The sequence below is a fragment of the Tamandua tetradactyla genome, chromosome 7 (genome assembly GCF_023851605.1).
Source record: "Tamandua tetradactyla isolate mTamTet1 chromosome 7, mTamTet1.pri, whole genome shotgun sequence".
In the NCBI taxonomy this organism is placed as follows: Eukaryota; Metazoa; Chordata; class Mammalia; order Pilosa; family Myrmecophagidae; genus Tamandua; species Tamandua tetradactyla.
This window is the reverse complement of record NC_135333.1, coordinates 104583162-104604673: the sequence shown is the minus strand read 5'-3', so window position 1 is coordinate 104604673 and position 21512 is coordinate 104583162. Positions and strand designations below refer to the sequence as shown.

The 21512-nt window shown below is 38.5% G+C and overlaps 1 protein-coding gene across 5 annotated transcripts in view; it reads left to right on the top strand.

Moving 5' to 3' along the window:
* NELL2 (neural EGFL like 2) overlaps positions 1-21512 on the top strand; it is a 531530-nt gene that overhangs the window by 78970 nt on the left and 431048 nt on the right. For 3 of the 5 annotated variants that reach the window (XM_077170643.1, XM_077170642.1, XM_077170644.1), the window contains 2 exons: positions 5701-5786; positions 6248-6376. In XM_077170643.1, coding sequence (XP_077026758.1) covers positions 5732-5786; positions 6248-6376 — 184 coding nt within the window. In that variant the 5' untranslated portion in view covers positions 5701-5731. The other 2 variants (XM_077170645.1, XM_077170646.1) reach the window with 2 other exon arrangements.

Genomic DNA, 21512 nt, shown 5'->3' with positions numbered 1-21512 from the left:
TGTTCACAGTGTTTTTTTTTTTGGAGGTATTTTAATGTAATTTGTTATTATTATTATTTTATTGTGATCTTATCCTCAATAGGAATTTTCCTCTTGTGTGCCAGAGGCTGTGGAAGGCCCTTTCACAGAAGTTTTATATTTTCTTCTTTAGGAGATCCTGGTGCTTCTTGTTAATTTCTTATTTTAGAATTCCTACACCAGCGGGGAATGTAATTTTGACCTTATATCTGCAAATGACAAGGCTTAAGATTTGACATTTATTATGGATGACTCTTCCCCCATATGACCATGTGTGCACTTGACTAGCATTTTTGTCACTTTTTTGGCCAATGTGCAAAATTTTAAAAGATTTTTTTTTAAGAGATGGCGCATTTCTTCAAAACTCTCTGCTTTTATTAAGGGCTCAGTAACATCTTCACTGTTCTTGCTTTGGCCATAATGGATTGTCTCCTATTCTCATATGGATGTTAAAATAATATTTCATTGCCTTAAGGCTCTTATAGAGCCTGAAACCAGTGTCCTTAGCCTCCCCCAATCATTGCATCAGTTATTACTTTTGCAGTGTCAGAAGAGGCAACCATTTTACTGAAGTTTATATTATATGGCTACTATTTATATTAGTTTTTCATGGTTGCTGTAACAAATTACCACACACTTAGTGGCTTAAGATAATCAAATTTATGATCTTACAGTTCTGTAGTCAGAATTCTAAAATGGGTAACTGACTGGGCTAAAATCAAGTACCCTAATGGTACTTGCATTCCTTTTTTGGAGGCCCTTGAGGGAAATCCTTTTCCTTGAACTTTCCAGCTTCCAGAGGACACCACATTCCTTGTCTTATGGCGTTCATCTTCCATATTCAAAGCCCAGCAATATTTCATTGAGTTTTGTCATATTACACCAATGACCTCTTCTTCTGCCTCCCTTTTCCACATTTAAAGGACCCTTGTGATTACACAGGCCCACACAGATAATCCAGGATAAATTCCTGTGTCCATGTGGACTCCAGAAAAGCCATGTCCTTTAATCCTCATTCAGTATTGCTGGGTGGGACCTTTTTGATTGTTTCCATGGAGATCTGACCCACCCAACCGTGGGTGGTAACTTTTGATTAGATGGTTTCCATGGAAATGTTTTTCCACCCATTCAAGATGGGGTTGCTAACTGGAGCCCTTTAAGAGGGAACCATTTTGGAAAGAGCCATGAGAACTCACACAGCCAGATATCTTTGGAGATGAAGAAGGAAAACACCCCCTGGGAGCTCCATGAAACAAGAAACCTGGAGAGAAAGCTAGCCATGTTCGCCATGTGCCTTCCAGTTGAGAGAGAAACCCTGAATGTCATCGGCCTTCTTGATCCAAGGTATCTTTCTCTGGATGCCTTAGATTGGACATTTCTATAGCCTTGCTTTAATGTGGACATTTTCACAGCCTTAGAAGCTTAGCTAATTAGCTACCTTAATTTCATCTGTATTTCTTTTTGCCATGTAAGGTAAAATATTCATAAGTTACAGGGATTAGTAAATGGACATATTTGGAGGGCTATTATTCTTCATACTGCAGCTTATTTTCTATCAACTTTTAAAATATCTATTTAACTATAATAGAAACATTTTTTATGTATCAAAATGAGGACTGGCAATTTGGTAGTTTATCAAAAATTAGTACAAGTGGAGAATTACAAACATTAATGCATTTGTAATAGGTTATTTTAACTTGCAATGTATAAATGCATCTTTCTTAAGTTATATTTATGATGTAGAGACTTTTTTCTGTTTTATTTTCTTTGTTATTTTTATGAACATTATGGATCTGCCATTTGGAGTTCTCCTTCATCTTTCTTGCATACATAATACCCATGATATTGTCTGTAGTTTAGGGAGTTGGTTCTTTTAAAGTGCCATGAGATCTTAGAATTCTGAAGCAATCTAAATGCATCATCTTCTAATTTTTTATGATTTTTTCATTCCAATCTTGGATCATTGTTTTGCCCAGACCTAATTTGACAATACTAAAAATGTAAGTAGTAGAAATGGCTAAAGTTTGCAAAATTTAAGGAACTCCCCTCCTTTCATACTATAGAATTGTTGCTGGAATAAAGGATTCCCAGCTAGTGTCTACATGTATTAACTACTTTGCATCTAAAGGAGTCCATGTAACTAGAAATTGACACTCGTTGAGTATGAGAAGAAATAATGTGCATCACTTTGAGCCTAAGGAGTTTAAGAAGTGTGCATGCCTTTCCTTAATCACTCTTTCTCAATCTACTTGCTGGATCCAGAAAAGTTCAAGACTCTAAGATATGGCAGAGTTACAAGATGGAAGAAGTCTGGGTACCTGAATTATAAAATGGAGGAAAGCCACCTACTAATTAGAAAACATCCATATTGGGCTGTTGTGTGAGTAAGAAATAAATTTCTGTGAACCACTGACTCTTTTGGGGTTATTTGTTACAGCAGGTAGATTTACCCTAACTCAATGGCTCTCAACCAAGGGTGATGTTTGCCCCCAAAGGGACATATGACAATGCCTGGAGATAGTTTTGGTTGTTACAACTAGGGGTGGGGGTGTTGCTACTGGCATCTAGTGGATAACAGTCAGGTTTGCTGCTAAGCACCCTACAATGTACAGGACAGCTTCTATGATGAAAAATTATCCTATTCAAAATGTGAATTGTGTTGAAGTTGAGAAATCTTGCCCTAACACAATGACTCACTGTTCTAGTTTGCTCACTGTCAGAATACAATAGACCAGAAGTGGAATGGCTTTTTAAAAGGGGAATTTAATAAGTTACAAGTCTACAATTCTGAGGCCGAGAAAATGTCCCAGTTAAAGCAAGTCTATAGACATGTCCAATCTAAGGCATCCAGGTAAAGATACCTCCATTCAGGAAGGTTGGTGAAGTTCAAGGTTTCTCTCTTAAGTGTAAAGGCACATAGTGAGCATGGCCAGGGTTTACTTCTCGGCTGGAAGGGCATGTGATGAACATGGTATCATCTGCTAGTTTCCTCTCCAGCTCCCCAGGAGGTGTTTTCCTTTATCTCTAAAGTCCCTGGCTGGTGGACTCTGCTTCGTGGTTCTATGGCATTCTCTGTTGTGGCTTTCTCATGGCTCTGTCATTCTCTGCTCTCTCTGAATCTCCTGGCTTTCTCCTTTGCTGTTCTCTTCTTTTATAGGATTCCAGTAAACTAATCAAGATCTACCTAGAATGGGTGGATACATGTCTCCACCTATCAAGTTTAATACCCACACTGACTGAGTCACATCTCCGTAGAGATAAGCTAATTAAAGTTTCCAACATACAATACTGAATAGGGATTAGAAGAAATGGTTGCCTCTACAAATGGAATTAGAATTAAAACATGGCTTTTCTAGGGTACATACATCATTTCAAATCAGCACATTCACCTTTGTCATGACTTCCCAAAGCTTTAAACTTTAGTTTGATAGAAATACACACTTTCTCATTTTCTACTAACATTTTAATGCTTTAGGTAATATTTAATTAGATTACATGGTTACAGTAGCAGTTTTAATTGGAATAAATACTTTTGAGTACAAAATATTTTATGATCCACTCTGTTGGAGGGACCATAAATATGTGTGTGTGGGCTAAAAGAGAAACCTACGAACCATCAGCTTTCAGCATATGATTGACATGAGTCAGAGGGAAGGGAAAGTATCCTTAATTCATTTGGTTGAGAGCAAGGAGGTTAGGAGAACTTCTACATGGATGTATACTTGTGTGTATAAGTATATTTTCTTCTCATTCTGTCTTCCAATAGTGTCATTTTTTTCCCCAATAGCACTTTAAATAGCATTACTTAACATTAATTTTACATAACTTTTGTAGATACTTCATACAATTCAATATTTTGGACATGCTGCTATAGAAGGCTCTTTAATCCCTTGATAAATAATTTTCTTTAATTAATTTGATTAAATTATATTAATTTTATTTTGTGAAGTCTTGCAAATTCGGGAATTTTACACAACAGTACGTTATCACATGTAAGCATTGAAATATATATCAAAGTTTACAGAATTATACCTGGAGTTAAAATGAAAAATTTGATAAGGAGAAGTAATTAAAAATTAATTTGGGAAACTTCTCAGATTCTAATTCCTTTTTTAAAAATTCCAAGGAAAGAGCTAAAATTGTGTGTGTGTGTGTGTGTGTGTGTGTGTGTGTGTGTGTTTACCCCCCTGGACTACAGTAGAACAAATTTTCTGAAATAAGTATAATATATATATTGCTCTATAAGATGCTCAGCCTCTACCCAGTAAGTATTTTGGTAACTTTAACTGTGTAGGGTCCAGTTGAAGAAGTCAGTATCCACCTGTTTTGATCGAAAATTAAGAAACTCAATTGATCTCTGTATAGATTGTCATTTTAATTGCTTTTGAAAACTCTTGTGTATGCTGAACGGTGTTAAGTGTGGCCTGCAATGGCTCTTCTCTCTTACCCGGGCTTGGTTCCTTCTTTCTGCCGTTGTCTATCATCTAGCTAGTTAACTAGATATCTAGCGATTTAGCTATTATCTATTTATTCTTTGGGCGTGGGCAGGGGCCCTAGCTCTGTTCCCATTGCTTCTTAATTTGTGTTTGTCCCGGTGAACTGGAGGTCGGGTCTCAGCGCGGTGTTTGACAGGGGGCGCGCGAGGTCCCTGAGATGCCCAGCATCTCTTGTTAAGTTCTCTGAGCAGTCAGTGCGCGGGAAGGAACCTTTCCCCGAGGGCTCTCCATTCTCTACTTTGTCCGGTCCTACCTCTGGAGTCTGGAGTGCTTTGCAAGCTTTCTCCGTTACGCCCGGGAAAGGGGAGTTTGATGCTCCCCGGGGTTGCTCTGGAGCCTGTGTCTAGGATTGTGCGCGGACTCTTCTCCTTTGCCTAAAGGGCGAGGGCGTCTCTTTCTAACCTCGCCTCCTGCGGCTGGGTGGTCCTTTCTCACTATTTGTCTCTGAAGACACGCGCCTGAAACAAGGGGTGAGAGGAAAGACGGCCCATCAACTTAGCACCTTGAATTTAGATCTTAGGATGCCGAAAGGAGATTAGCGTTGTCCGGAGTCAGCGAGAGAGAGAGTGAGGAAGGCGGAGGCTGCAGCCGCTCGGCAGTTCCTTAGACGGGGCCTGCAGAACCAGGAACCGGTGCGGAAGAGGGACACCGAGCGTGGGGCCTCGCCCGCCACAGTCCCTCCCTTCTCCTCCTCTCCCCGCCTCTCCGGTCCCGCCCCTCCCTCCTCCTCGGAGCCGTCTCTCCTCCGCGCGTCTCCAGGCGCTCTCCCTATTGTCTCTGCCTCTACAACAGGTTCAGGCCGTGGGGAAGACGGCGCGGGTGAGGGGCCGCCCCGAGCCCACTGCTTCCTTGGGGCCGCCTCTCTTCTGGGCGTGCGTGACCCCGGCTGCTTTCCTTCTGCTCGGGAGCTGATTCCCTGGCGGAGCAGCCCTGGAGCGAGCCCGACCCCTCCCTCTGGGCTACCGTCCCAGCCCGCGCCGCCGCCTCGCCTCTGCGTGTGGGAATGATGTGCGCATCGGAAGGTCTAAGTTCTTCATGCGCCTGGGAGGTCCTCGCTTTTTTTTTCTGAGGGAAGCAAATCGTATTAATCCTAGTAATCAGTAATTCCAGGCAGCAGCAGGAGAGGCAAACGTTATTTTCCCGCTTTATTCCAAGAACCTTTTCGATTTTTATTTTTATTTTAAAGAGGGAGAGGATGGACTGAGCAGATTCACACCATGGAGTCTCGGGTCTTACTGAGAGTATTCTGTTTGATCTTCGGTCTTGGAACAGGTGAGTAGCCGCAGGGCTGGAGAGGGGGAAAGGGATGGCTCCTGCCTCGGGGCAGCCCGGGCTGGTTTAGGGACGCCTCGTTTTTCCCAGACCCGAAGTGGGTCTGGAGTGGGAAGCTTGGCGTGGGGGCCACGTTTGGATTTGGGTTTTATTCTGTGTTTGGCTTGGAGATGGCTAGGCGGGTAACGCCCCTAGCCCAGGGTTTGAGGGCCGAGGGGGAACTTTGCACCAAGAGGGATTTTAAAGTAGGTCATGGAAATGGGACTGGGTGCTCCGCTATTTAAAGCTTTACTGCTGATCACAGGTAGGGCTCTTGGCGACGGAGGAGGGGAGTCGCCTGGAGTCATCAGTTCCCAATATTGTCGCGAAGACGCGGTCCTTTGCTGCCTTGGAGGAAGAGGCTTGTATTTTGATGGGGCTTTCTCTTTCTTTCTTCTCCCCCCCCCCCAACCTCCCACCAGTTTGGGGGCTTGGTGTGGACCCCTCCTTGCAGATTGACGTCTTAACAGAGTTAGAACTTGGGGAGTCCACGACCGGAGTGCGCCAGGTCCCCGGGCTGCATAATGGAACGAAAGCCTTTCTCTTTCAAGGTATGAAGAGCATGCTGAGACTCCAGTGTGGTTTCAATTGGGTTAACCCGGGGCGGAGTTGGTCTTGCCGCTCTTCCTAACTTCTGTTTTGCCCGATGGACCACAGTATTTTAGCTGATGTGTGGAGGGGTCAGTGTGAGGCATATACACATGCTCATTTTTTTTTTTTAAGTGGTTTGACTTTCTCTCCTCCCGCCCCTTCCTTTTTCACTTTGTACTGTTCCCATTCTAATGGATAGTCCCTTAATTGCTCTACAGAAACTCCTCTGACAGATGGTTGATTTTAGAGTCTGGGGAACAATGAATTATAACACAAACACCTCATTTGGGTGAAATTGATTTAGGTAAGAAACAGGATAGCTTAATCTCAGCTAAGTAAGACACTGTTCTCTGAAAGTTTCAGGCACAATGGCACTCTGCTGGGAGGAATTGCTGTATGTGGATAGCTCTGAAAAAATAATCTCTCATGATTTTTAAACTACTGTATAGGACAAACACTGTATTTGAGACAAAATTCATCATTGAAAGATCGTGATTCTCCCTTCTTCACCAGTGAAGTTGAGAAGGGAAATAATAGTCTCTTAAAATTATTTTGAAAATATTTCAAGTAATTGTTAATTTAAAAGTACAACTAGTATCACTATTAATTACATACTTAGGGTTTTTAAAACTTTAAAAAGTCAGCGGGCATTTGCTATGCACCTGTCTACATTTTCAAATATATTTAAATGTGTAGGACAGTCAGAAAGCAAATTCCAGCGCATCAAGCCTTCAATTTTGATTTATCAAGGCTTTTGAAGATTGCTTAGTTTGTGGAAAGATGCTGAATATGCGCTTCTAAGGGTAGCTAAAAAAGTACAGAAAGACCAGGATCACATATGGTAAAGTACAGATTAAGGTAAAAGAGAAATAGACTTTAACATGTCTAATGGACTAAAGCATTTTCGTCCCACTCCATCCAGATTTTTCTTTTGTGATTTTGTGGTGGCTTCAAAAGAAGCACAACTTATAATTATTAAGGACTTGGATATGCAAAATAAAATTACGCCAGCAAACCTGCCCCCAAGAAATAGACACAAAATAAAACATGAGTGTGTCTTTAGTGGTGTTATTGCCTGATACAGCCAGTATGTGTCACCATGGACAGTAACACCAAAGCTTACAATTGAGAAAGGAAATTGACATGTTGCATTTATTTAAAGTAAGTTTACGCTCATAAGATATTAAGTGTAGTTTCTGTTTTAATTATTATGAGCCCACAAAAGTTTACTGTGAGAAATGTTTATGCTAACATTTTACTTAAAGTTGTTCTTTATTGTATCCTCAATCCTTTGAAAACAATTACCAAATCTAATAAAGGAAGTATGGATAGACTGTCAGCAAAATTTTACGCCATTGAATGGAAGGGTCATTAGGGTTAGACTTCCTTTTTTTTTTTTTTTAATTTCTGGTTTTCTGTCTCTATCACCAGGAAATTAAGTTATTTTGGGACTGCCAATTTGAGTAATAGGAAAGATTTACCGAAACTAAAGCTCCCAATAAACAAATGTTGTTGAAGTACCCTTAAAATTTCCAAAGATCCTTTACATTTTAATAGCGTCCTTCCTGGCATTGGAACTATCACAACTAGAAACCTTCAGACTCTGCATTTTATATTTTGTTGATAGACAATTACTAGAAATTTGTCTGAAGGAGCCAATATCTTTTCTTGGTTAATTTTTGAAAAGAATGTTTAGTATTTGTTTTGATTTACACTGGCAGCTTTTTTGAGTTAGTATTGTGTTCCAAATAGATAAGGGACATGGAATATGATTTTTTAAATTGTTCACAGGTACAATATTATCAATACACACTGATTCAATGACTGATTTTGTTTCCTTGTTAGTACCAAGCCCTATGTTTAGACAGAATAAATGCCTATCAAATGTAGCTTATTAGATTTGAAGATGTAAAATTTAAATTTTTACCACATTATGAACTTTATTTGATACAGCAAATCAATCGGGGACTGTTTACTGCCTGTTGTGTTGTCAAAAGGCATACATTACTGATGTATTATGGCCTACTAATTTCTTTTTTTTCTAAGATTCGGATTCTAAAATTGACATTAGATGAATCTTTGGCCCTGTATGATTACCTTTGGAAAGGTTTTTTCTCTGCTATTAGGATGTGGAAACTATTGTTAGAAAGTCAGTTCTGGATTTGCTGCTTCACTGGGATTCTGTGGGTTTCAGAGAGACAAAAGCTTTCAGACTTTTGGAGATTTTATAGGTTTGCTTTATAGTAAATTGAGGGTGCTGCAGATATTTTTGTAGAGTGTGAAAAATATTACAGCAAAAGTAGTAACAAATTACAAAAAGCCAAGATGCTCTCAGATTTCATATGAACTTATCAAGCTATCAGATAAGATTCTTTGTGCTATGAGATATGCTCTAAATAAATGGAAGAGAATTTGCACAATCAGATTTCTCCTATAGTAATATAAGCATCTTTCTTCCATCTCTTAGCTTTAAAATAAAGAAACCTGGACGTCTATGTTTTTCAATTTTTTTGACTCATTTAAACTTTGCTTCTCCTTTTGGCTTCTTCATTCTTCTCTTTAGTAGTGTTTGAGATGATTGCAATTCAGTACTTTTTGAAACTATAAATAATTTTTGTAAATTATTGTGAAATATGAATCTATTCATACTTACTAATTTTATCTTTTATAATATCTGCATAATAGGTAATATAGAAATGTATTTCAAAGTTATACCTGATTTTTATCATAACAGCAATCATAGTGTCACTAAAATTATTTTTTGTTGTTGAAATTTGATTTAGAGCTGCTTAGGAAATTTAAATAACATGCTAAAAGAGAGCATCTATTAATAAATGAGGATTTTGATTTGTGCCACTTGTAATAATTTTCAAAAGAAAAATGTGTCCACAAAACAGTTTGGAATCCTTATCAAGGTCTTTAAGTCGTCGAAAAGGTTTTTTTAACCTTCAATCTGACTCATAGTCACAAAAATATGCTTATTATGTAAAAAATAGAGGACCAAATGCTGAGAATAAAAAGAAGAAACCTTTGAAAGATTACAGAGAGTCCTGAAATTTTAAGAATTAACATAATAATAAATAGAATTCAACTTACTTATTGTAAAATCTTGGGAAAATTTTCAAGATAATGATCACAATAACATTTTGCCATCTGTATGAATGAGAGACCAAGAATGAGAGAAAAACAAGCACAGTTTTTGGGCATTAGCATGAATTTTAACTAACTGATTTTAACAACTTATCTGGCCAAGTTCCCAAAGTGAATAGTTTTTCTGTCAGTTTAATAAAACTTCTTCCAGAATGTTCATGGTTTTTGTAATCTTGCTAATCCCTACAAAAGAAGTAGATAAAACCAATGCACATTTTTTTTTTTTGTTCCTGAATTGGTAAATTTGGAAAATAAAAAGCAAGTACTTATTTTTAAGGACGGTACCATTTTAAAGGAAAAAGTGTAGCCAGGTCTACATCTAATGCTTTGTTTGTAACCCAGGAATAAATAGGTTATTTGGTGATGTGCCTTTGACTTTAGTAGGCAAAGGTAACTGCATTAAGGAAGGTGAGGTGGCAATGAGTCTTCAGTATGGTGGTCAATGATCGGCTATAGACTTAGGAATGATGGTCATTGGTGCCCAAATGGAGTGGAATAGCACAATGATTAAGAGCATGAGTTTAGAAACCAGATAGACCCAGGCAGAATCTCATTAGTTGTGTTACTAGGGTGAAGTAACTTATTTCTCTGAGCTTCAGTACCCTCAATTATAAAGTGAACGTTGTTGTGAGGGATTAAATGAGACATGTTCATTCATGCAAATGAATTTTTATTGTGTAACTACTATTCTGCTAGGTGGGGGTATATAACAAATGAAGTTAGAGCATGCTTTTGCTTTGTTGTGCTTTAAAAACAGCTATTAAACAAATAATTGCACAGATTGTGATTTAGATACCGTGAAGATAAATGATTTGAAGAAAAAGTAAAGATTTAATAGGAATCTGTATTTTTGTTTAAGGAGTCATGGAGTCAGGAAAACCTTCTTTGTAGAAGAGGCATCTAAGTTGATAGCTGAAGGATATATAAGAATAACCTGGATAGGAGGAGTTGTGGGGATTAGGGAAGGAAGCATAGTACAGGCAAAAGAAACTGTGTGTGCAAAGATTCTGGGCCTAGAATGAATGTGGTGTGAGAAACTGGAGGAAGTACAGAGTAGTGAAAATAGGACGTTGTGATATGAAATAGAGCAAATGAGGAAAGTGAAGACCGGTTATATGGTTGACTATGTTAACATAGTAGAATTGGAAATTTATCATTATATAAAGACACATTGTGTTGAAAGCATGATGGTCCCCCAAAGATGACATTTCCTAATCTCTGCAACCTGTAAAGATGAATATTAAGGTTGCAGATTCGATTAAGGTTGCTAATCAGCTGGACATAAAATAGGAAGACTATCCTGGATTATTTGGGTGTGCTACATAAGTGTTCTTTAAAAGCACAAGAGAAAGGCAGAAGAGTCACTGTCAGAGTAATGTGATCTGTGAAAGCATAGTTCAGTCATTGTGGGCTCTGAAGACAGAAGAGGGGCATGAGCCAAGGAATTGGCAGCCTCTAGAAGTTGGAAAAGGCAGAAAACAAATGGTCTCCTAGCCTTCAGAAGGCACACAGTCCTGCCAACACCTTGATTTTATCCTGTTGAGATTTTTTTTTACACGTTTGACCTCCGGAACCTTAACATAATTCAGTTGTGTTGTTTGGAGCCAATAAATTAGTGTTGATTTGTTATTGCAGAACTAGGAACCTAGAAATGGGATGTAATAAATACATAAAATTGTATAAGTGGCTTTGGAATGGGGCAGTGGGCAGAGACTTGAAGAATTTTAAGAAGCATTATAGAAAAAGCTTTGATTACCTTGAACAGACTGTTAGTAGAAGTGTGGATGTTAGCCACCCCGCTAGTAAGGACTTCGAGGAAGTGAAGAGCATAGTAAAGAAAACCTAAAATACCTTAGAGAATACCTAAATGACTATAAACAGACTACTGATGCAAGTATGGACATTAAAGGTGCTGCTGTTTAGGGCTCAGGTGGAAATGAGAGAATGTATTATTGGAAACAAGAGGAAATAATCCGTGTTATATAGTGGCAGAAAGCTTAGCTGAATGTGTACTGCAGTTGTGGAGAAAGAAAAACTTGTAAATGGTGAACTTTTATATTCAGATGAGACAATTTCAAAGAAGTACTGAAGGTGTGGTTTGGCTTATTCTTGTTGCTTATAGTAAAATACAAAAGGAAATAGATCAATTGAGGGAAGAACTATTAAGTAAAAAGGAACCAGGACTTGATGAATTGTTCAGTCTACCTAGATTTCAAAAGATATTAATATTAGATATACCATCAGGAAGGCTGCTCTGGAGAGAAACAAGGGTATGGTATGAAAACTTTTTGCAAGTGCTTTGGAAGGATAAAAAAATCAGAGTATTCAGTCACAAAGAGGGTTCTTTGAAGAGATTAGGCGCATATCTTATGGATCTTCTCTTCCATCTCAGCAGAAGTCAGGAAAAGAGATGTGATTGTCTATACCAGACATGTGGAGGAGCCTTTTGTCTAATGGAACAAATCCCTGTGACATACATATGAGATCCACAAGTTTCTTGAGAATATTATATCATCAAGAACACTGCCAACTTGGACCAAAAGGGACAGAGAGCGAATGAAATGAAAGAAGGATATCAGATCCCCGTAATTCTTCAGCAAGATACAGGCTGATGAATTTACTCCTTTGCAAACATGTGCTACCTCTCAGGAAAGAGGAAGGGTGACTTAGGGGGCAGTGTCAAGAGGGCAGAGCTGAGAACCTAGAAGGTAGTCCTGAGAATTACTGAGAATTAGTCCCAGGTCTTGAAATCAGATGGCGCTTACTTGGCTAGTATATTAGTTAATAAGCTGCTGGGATGTGATATACCAGAACTGGATCAGCTTTTAAAAAGGGAAATTTAATAAGTTACACGTTTATAGTTTTAAGAGAGGGAAAGTGTCCAAATTAAGGCGCCAACAAGAGGTTACCTTCAGTCAAGAAGGGCTGATGGGTCAGGAACACCTCTGCCAGCTGGGAAGTCATGTGGCTTCATCTGCTGGTTCCCTTACTCCTGGGCTCTAATGCTTTCAGCCTCTGTTCCTGGTTGGGGGTTCCTCACTTTTCTCCTCCAGAACTGGCTTTCATCTCTTGGCTTCCTTTGGCTCTCTCCAGGTTCTGGCTTGCTTAAAATCTCATGGTAATGTCTGCTGGGCTCCAAGCATCTCCAAACATTTGTGTCTCTGTTCTCCACTTATCTGCATCTGTGTCTGCTTTGCTGTGAAGTTTCTGTCAGCTCTGAGGCTCTGTCATTTCTGTAGACTCTGTCATTATTCTTTCCAAATGTTTCCTCTTTTAAAGGGTTCCAGTAATCTAATCAAGCCCCAACTGGAATGGGTGGAGTCACATCTCCATGTAATCAAAAGGTTATACCCACAATTGGGCATGCTTCATCTCTGTGGAAATAATCTAATGAAAAGAATCTAACCTACAGTATTGAATTAAGATAAAAAGAAATGGTTGCTTCCACAAAATTGGATCAGGATTAAAACAGGGCTTTTCTGGGTGGGCCACGGTGGCTCAGTGGGCAAGAATGCTTGTCTGCCATGACAGAGGACCCGGGTTCGATTCCCAGTGCCTGCCCATGTAAAAGAAAAAACAGGGCTTTTCTAGGGTGCGTAATACTTTGACACCAGCACAGCTAGATTTCTAAATTGCTTAGGAATAGTGATTCCTTTTTTCCTTCTGTTTTCTTCTTTTTTGAACAAAATGTCTATAGCTTTTATCTGATGTCTGTCCAACCATTGTATTTTGGGAGCAAATAACTTGTTTATTGAATTGCACAGGTTCACAGATGGGGAGGAATTGTGTCTCAGGATGTATTATATCCAGCACCTTACCCATATTTGATTTAGATGATGAGATTTGGTAGTTTTGAATTGATAAGATTCAGATAAGATTTTGGGCTTTGAGTTAATGTTGTAATGAAATGAGACCTTGGCTGGGGTGATGCATTTGGCATGTGGGATGAACGTAAATCTTTGGGGGCCATAGGGTGGACTGTGATAGGCAGAATAATGGTCTCACAAAGATGTATATATCCTAATTCTTAGAAATTGTTTATATGTAATATTACAAGGCAGGGGGTAATTAGGATTATAGATGGAATTAAGGTTGCCAATCAGATGACCTTAACATAAAGAGATTATACTGGATTTTTTTAGTGGGCCCTATGGAATTGTAAGGGTCCTTTAAATGTGGGAGAAGGAGGCAGAAGAATCAGTGTCAGAGAGACTTATGTAAGACTAGAATAGGCATTGCTTGCTTTGAAGAGTAAATGGGTTTCATGAGTCAAGGCATGTGGGCAGCTTCTAGAAGTTGAAAAGATGCAAGTGCATGCTTTCCCCCCAGAGTTTCCAGTAGGAACATAGCCTTGCTTTTACCCCATTGACACTCGTTTCAGACTTCTGACCTCCAGAACTGTAAGAAGATAAATTTGCATTGGTGTAAACCACCAAGTTTATGGTGACTTGTTACAACAGCAGTAGGAAACTAATATACATGTTAAACATTAACATTCATTATTTTTATAACTGAATCATACTTTCTTATTAGGCCCCATCCAACTATCTAGTGAGAGTGTTTTGTGGGATGATTGGAAACTTGAACTTGTGTCCTTGGGGTAATAGGGGAGATTTAAGTTTCTCTTTTTGCCAAATTTCAGTTTCCCTTTGTCATCTATTTGTTTTGTATTTACATTGTGTTTTCAGTAAGTGTCTAAATGACATTGAAACATGGACAGGGATAGATGATAATCTTATGTGGAAACTACATTTATAGCAAGCAGTTTAATAGTGGGTATATTTTGGCTTCATTATGTATAATCATATTTGTTAAGATTCAAATATTGACCATTATAATTTAAAAGGGTTGGGGAGAAAGCCGACAGAAAGAAAAGTGATTTCTCCCTCTCCATTTGGTCTGCTGCCAGGAACTGACACATAGAGAAGATTCCCTGAACTATTCCTATGGCAGTTCTGTTAAAAGTCTTTATTCTAGGGAAAGGTGGGGAGCCCAGGCAACCATGTGTCTTTCCTCATAAAGGGAACATATAGGATGAAGTCTTAGAAGACTATTCTTCTGAAAGGTCACAAAAGGAAGAAATGAAGGAGGCAACTCTTAGTCTATACTGATATGCAGTAGTAGTTATGAGCATGGGATCTGTTAACTAGATATCTTGGGTTTGAATCTCGGCCCTTCTGCGGATTAGTGTGAAATTGGTTTCGTTACCTAACTCATATCTGCATCAATTAGGCGGTAATAATAGTGCCTGTTTCTTAGGGATGATTGGAGGGTTATATGAGTAAGACAGTGCCTGAAATATATGCAGCATACAATAAATGTCAGCTATTATTTTTATTTTGGAGTTAGCTTAGCACCGGGCCATATTCCTTGGATCTTTAGGAGCTCTCAGGGAAAAATGCTAGATTTTGTGGAGAAACTATGGTAAGGCTACATTCATGTGATGGAGAGGCTAGGTGAAGGTAATCTAGCTTGGGAGAAGCCAACCTTGAGGCATCTTCTGTTCTATTTTGGCTAATTTTGGCTTTACTGGGGAGAAAAGGATTAGCTGATTTGAAATATAGATGGGGATCAGAATAAATAGCGAAATAAGAGATGATGGAGTGCAGTCTCTCTTGTTGCACCACTGTTTGTTTGTTTGTTTTTAACTTTTTAAATGTGTAATATATATACGAGGCAAAGAAAGAAAAAAAGCAACAGTTTTCAAAGCATTCTTCAACAAGTAGTTACAGGACAGATCCCATAGTTTGTCATGGGCTACCATACATTATCTCAGATTTTTCCTTCTAGCTGCTCCAGAACATTGAAGGCTAGAAGGAATAAATATTTTTTTATATCGTCACAATTGACTTTTTTGGTGAAAAACAACATATATACACACAAAAAAAGCAATAAATTTCAAAGCATAGTGTACCAATTAGTTGTAGAACAGATTTCAGAGTTTGGTATGGGTTACAACTCAACAATTTTAGTTTTTACTTCTAGCTGCTCTAAGATACTGGAGACTAAAAGAAATATCAGTATAATGATTTAGCAATCATACTCATTTGTTAAAACCTACCTTCTCTGCATAACTCCACCATCACCTTTGATGTTTCTTCCACCCTTTAGGGGTATTTGGGCTATTCCCATTCTAACTTTTTCATGTTGGAAGGGACTGTCAATAATATGGGATAGGGGGATGGAACTAGTTGATGTTCTGGAGAGGCTCGCCCCTCTAGGTTTCAGGACTTATCTGGTCCAGAGACCCATCTGGAGGTGTAGGTTTCTGGAAAGTTATCCTAGTGCATGGAACCTTTGTAGAATCTTATATGATGCCCTAGGTGTTCTTCACGATTGGTGGAAATAGTTTTGGTTGGGGTTTGGGAAGCTATAATAGGTAACAAGGTCCAACTGAATCTTGCATAAGAGTGACTTCCAGAGTAGCCTCTCGACTCTTTTTGAACTCTCTTAGCCACTAATACCTTATTTGTTATACTTCCCCCTTTTGGTCAGGATGACAGTGTTGATCCCACGGTGACAGGGCCAGACTCATCCCTGGGAGTCATCTCCTATGCCACCAGGGAGACTTTCACTGTCAAGTCCTGTGTAGGGGGGAGGGCAATGATTTCACTTGCAGAGTTGGGTTTAGAGAGAGAAGCCATATCTGGGCAACAAAAGAGGTCCTCCAGAAGTAACTCTTAGGCAAACCTATGGGTAGGCTAAGCTTTCCTGCTGCATACATGAGCTTCACAAGAGCAAGCCTCAAGATCAAGGGCTTGGTTTTTTGATTTGGGTGTTCCTAATGTTTGATACAGTATCAGGGGTTTACCTGGTGGTAAAGTTTAATAGTTCCATATTTTTTATTCCATCCTTCAAGGGACTTTGCCAATACATTTTGATTATCTGCTTAATGTAGTTTAGGATATATCCAGGCATTACATTAAGCTATACAGAATTAAGGGCCCTCCTTCTTATTCTGGGCTCCTTGTGTTTAAATTGTTTAACTGAGCTATCCAGACAGGTTGAGTTAGATTATATGCTACAGAAAATTTACAGAAAAGGTCTGGACAAAATAGACCTTTCTTCCCTTGGTCTCAAGGAGTAGGGGAGGTTTTAAGATGTAGATAGTGTCTTCCTTATCCCTGTGATCTGAATTACCTCAGTCCCAACTTGACTGGCTTTATTCTTATCTCTAAATACCAGGTTATACATATATAAAACAGCCTCTCAAAATCCAGGAATAATAATTACCACTCCCGACTAAATGTGCAGATATGTCCTTGAGCAGGGTGCGGGGTCTAGAGGGCCCTGGATGCAGATGTGGGAGTGTGTAGGGATGGGCACAGGTCAGCAGATTTGCAGGACGTGGATGGGGGGATGGTGTTGGGTGGGTGGTGCCATGGCATGGGTGCGCAGATGTGGAGGGGGTTGGAGCAGGTGGGCATGCATGTGCAGGGTGGGCGCTACATACCATACATTCACCCATGAGCATCTGCCAGTTGTGGGAGCAGGATGCTTGGCACCACTGTGTTAAAAGTGAGAGGAGCATAGAGAAAACCAATAAAAAAAAAGTATCAGAGTGTAGCTGTTTTCTGTAGTCACCCCAACACCCAGTACTTTGAAAGTTTAGCTTAGATTTTGAGTTATGTATGGTGAGGAGAAATGTTAGAAGCCCTGAGAAGAAAACAACATAATTTTTTCCTGAAAAATTTCTTGAAAATTGGTATCCTTGGCAAGCTACTGGAGATGAAGTATAAGATTTCAGGGAACCTTGAGTGGTGGCCTGTGTCATATTGACAGAACCATTCAGGTAGTCTTGAGGACTCTGAATTGGGGTCACTTTGCTTACATTTTCTCCTCTTTTTTTTCACCTTTCTCCTGCATATCTTCCTAGCAATAATGTTTCTTTCTGCAGTCCAAAGTCCCTGTGCTGATTTTGATTCCAGTAGCAGCTGTTGACTCTTGTTTCTTTTCTAGTGATTTACTGTCTTGTCTCCATAGTGAGACTATAAGTTCCCTGATGGGATGGATCATGCTCTATATTTCTCCTAGCCACCAGGAACTCCATGCTGGTATTCTCTGGATTGTCCTTGCTTTCTTTTCATGGTGGACTCTTACTTAATCAGAACTCAGCTAAGTTGTCACTGTAGCTGTAAAATCCTTCCTTTGGTGGAGTTATTGTTCTTTTCTCTGAACATTCTTATCATCCTTACTGTATTACAGCTAACTTTTGTATATATCCAAAATCTGACTGCATCTCTTTTCCTCATTGCACCTCCCTTGTCTGAGTCACTGCCACCTTTCACCTGGATTACTGCAATAATCCTGGTTTTCTTGGTTATATTCTTGCTCTTCTGCAGTCTACTCTCAACGTAGTTGCCAGAATGATCCTTTGTATTTTTTTAATGTATTCTGTATGGTGGGGGTCACATTTTATTCTTTTTCCATGTGAATTGCCTGTTATTGCAGCACTGTTTGTTGAATTATTGTTGTTTGATTTTTTGTTTGTTTGCTTATTTGTTTGTTTTGGAAAGTGCATGGGCCCGGAATCCTGCATGGCGAGTGAGAATTCTACTACTGAACTACCCTTGTAACCCCCAAAGTTATCTGCTCTGCCTTAGTGGTTCTCTGTTTCACTCAAAAAGAAAAGATAAAGCCATTATTTTGCCCTATGAAGCCCTACATGGACCCCCCAGGGTCCTTCCCATTATTTTTCTGACCTAAATCCTCTTCTCTCTCTTGTTCACTCTGTTTTGATTATACTGGTCAGGCACTCTCCTGCCTTAGGACCTTTGCACTGGCTGTTCATTCTGCCTGGAATGCTCTTCCCCCAAATATCTGCATGCTTACCCTCTATCTTCTTCAAATGTTTGCTCAGTTTTTTCAATGAGACCTATTCTGACTACCACATTTAAAATCTCAACTCCTCTTCCATCCCTGCCAGTATTTTTGACATCCCTTACTATGATTTACTGATTTCTATAATATTTATCATCTAGCATACTGTATAATCCATTTATTGATCATTTTACTTGCTTATTGTCTATCTCCCTGCTAGAATATAACCTCCATAAGAGGAGGGATTTTTGAATGTTTTATTCACTGATGTGTTCCCCAAGTGTCTGACACCTACCAGACACTCCATAAATATTTGTCAAACAGATATGTTAGGTTCCTGACTAGATTGTGAGCAACTCAAGGCTTAGGACCAAGCTACCTAGCCTATCATGGGTGGCACTTATGTGGTCAGTAAACTGTAGCTAGTGAATACTTGTGGCATTGAACTGAGTCCATTTATTCATGCATGTCTAATTTTCTTTTCTTGTGACATTATGTTGTATGTTTATGTAACTTTAAAGGAGGGTGAAGAACCCTCCTTTTAAATCAAAATACCTACTTTCTTGTCTTATCATAAAGGCAAGAAGGTGGAGAGGCATGGAAAAAGGTAGTTTTGCTTAACGTAGTGCTTTAAATTATTCGGAGAGGGGCTCTTCTCTATCCTAAGATCAAGTGTGCTGCAGAGGAAATTGCAGCATAGGGAAGAACCCGAGCTTCCTGAACACTTCTTGACAATGAGAGCTTAAAATTTCCTTTTAAAGTATTGTGAATTCAAAGTTCAGCAGGCATCATATTCATTTTAAAGTAATGAGAAACATTTCAAAGGCCAATAAGGATTTGTTTGGATTATATGTGCTATGATACTTCTCCATTATAGCGAACAAACTGTCCAGAGGACAGCAAGCGGGGAGTTGAAAGATCTAGAAACCATGTTAGATGAAGAGTGGTTAAAAGGGCTTGGAATTTGTATCCTGGAGAATAAAAGACCTAGTAAACATGTGATTTTTTCTTTTAAATATTCCAAGGACAGTCATGTTAAGGAGGACTTAGCTTTATTTTTGTGGTTCTGGAGCAATGATTCCAGATGCTGAATTGATAATTGTAAAAAATACAGAATCTCTGGCTCTCTTAAACTTACTGAATCAGAATCTCCAAGTGGTGTATCCTAGGAATCTGTACTTTGAAAAAGTGTTCCTGTGATTCTAATGTTCAATCAAGTATATGAGCTATTGATTAGAACCAGGCTGTCCACTATAGTAGCCACTAGCCACATTTGGCTATTGAGTACTTGAATGTGGTTAGTCCAAATTGAGATGCATACTGGATTTAGAGGACTTGGTACCAAAAAAAGCATGCAAAATTTCTGCATTTTTAATATTGATTATATATTGAAATATTATTTTTGATCTAGTGGACTAAATAAAACATTAAAATGAATTTCATCTGTTTCTTTTTGCTTTTTTAATGTTTGCTTTTTTAATGTTAATGTAACAAAGCACTTAACATTGCTTAAGTGACTTACATTTGTGGTTCTCATTATACTTCATTTGGACAACAGTGATCAAGAGGGCAAAATTAGACTCTTCAGAGAAATCTAGAAAGAGGCACATTTTTGAGTTAATGTAAGGAAAACAGTTTCAACAAATACAGTTTCTAAAAATTGAGTGACTTATTTAAGGACTAACCATTATTCCATCATCCATCCATCCTTCCATTCATCCATCCATCCATCCAATAAACATGCTTCTAATAATAAAGTAGTGATTACATGACCTTATTACAAGGAAATATGCTTCAGTGGGATGGGGATAAGTGTTGGACTAAATGGTTTATAAGACCACTTTACTTACAACTGAAAATAAATTATTGTTTTTCCTTTTATTGCAACCTCTGGTGTCCAGAACATCCTCTTTTTCATCTCTGTGATAATTCCTCATAGTCTTTTCAAAGCAATTTTCTTCTAAAAGGAATTATGGATTGTTCTAATATTCAAAAGTTTGCTATGGAGAGATATCCTGTCATTTACTATGGTGCTATGCATAGCATATCTGTTTTATAAATATTCATTCTTAATGGTAGTGATCCACTTTATTTCTTCCATACAGACTGCTTACCCAGTGTTTTAATGTTTAATCTATTTCACTTGTCTGTTTAAATTGAGAATCCCCTAGGCAAGCACTGTGTCTAATTCTATGTTCGTACAGTCTAACACATTGTACTGATGGACCATTAAATGTCCCAGAAAAAATGCCAAATAGATTAAGTATTTCGGAGCGGAACATAACATAATTTTAGAACTTATTTAAATTTTCAGCAGTAATTGATAACTGAACGTCTTCACTATGAAATATGTTTGTTGACATATGCTTGTAACTGAACAGAGTGCATTCTGGAGACTGACAGATTGTTAAAATGAAAATTAAAAAGGCATATAAAAATGGTTGCTTTAGGCTACCATGAGATGAATTGCTTCTAGTAACTGAGTGTTGAACCTGGATGTTTTCTGAAAGCCTAACGGCTTTGTTTGGAGAAGAACATGCAGTTCACTGACATTTTTGGTATAGTCTTACTACATTTCATCAAATTGCTAATTACATTATAAATATAGATTTATTTAAAGTGTATGAGTATTCCAGAGAGGCAGCTTATTTTATGATACTATCAATCATATGTTTGTTCTTCCTTCTGAGACTGATTTTCAAAAGTTTTGTTGTAATGCAAGTATTAGTGTTATTGCTTTTGCTAATACTTTCTATTCCCTGATGTTCAGAGTGAATTTATATAGGGTACTTAATAGATAATTTAATCCAAGCATCTTATAAAAGGCTTTATGTTTTTGTCTTTCAAATGAAAACAGTGGGATTTTTCATCCTGGGAAAAGAAATATCATGCAATAAATAAAAAGGAGACATGCTTTAATGTTTAAAAATGTTTTAAAGGAGGAATTGTTGAGTGACCAACTTAAAATTGAAGGGTTGGAAGTTAAAACTCATTTTAACTGGACTGTTCACATTTTTAACTCAAATCAGGGCTGCCTTTCTCAAATCCCTTACCAAGTTATTCCTTTGGTAAGGGAATTGGAATTTGGTTATAATTTCTCTGATTAACAATAATCCTGAAGAGATA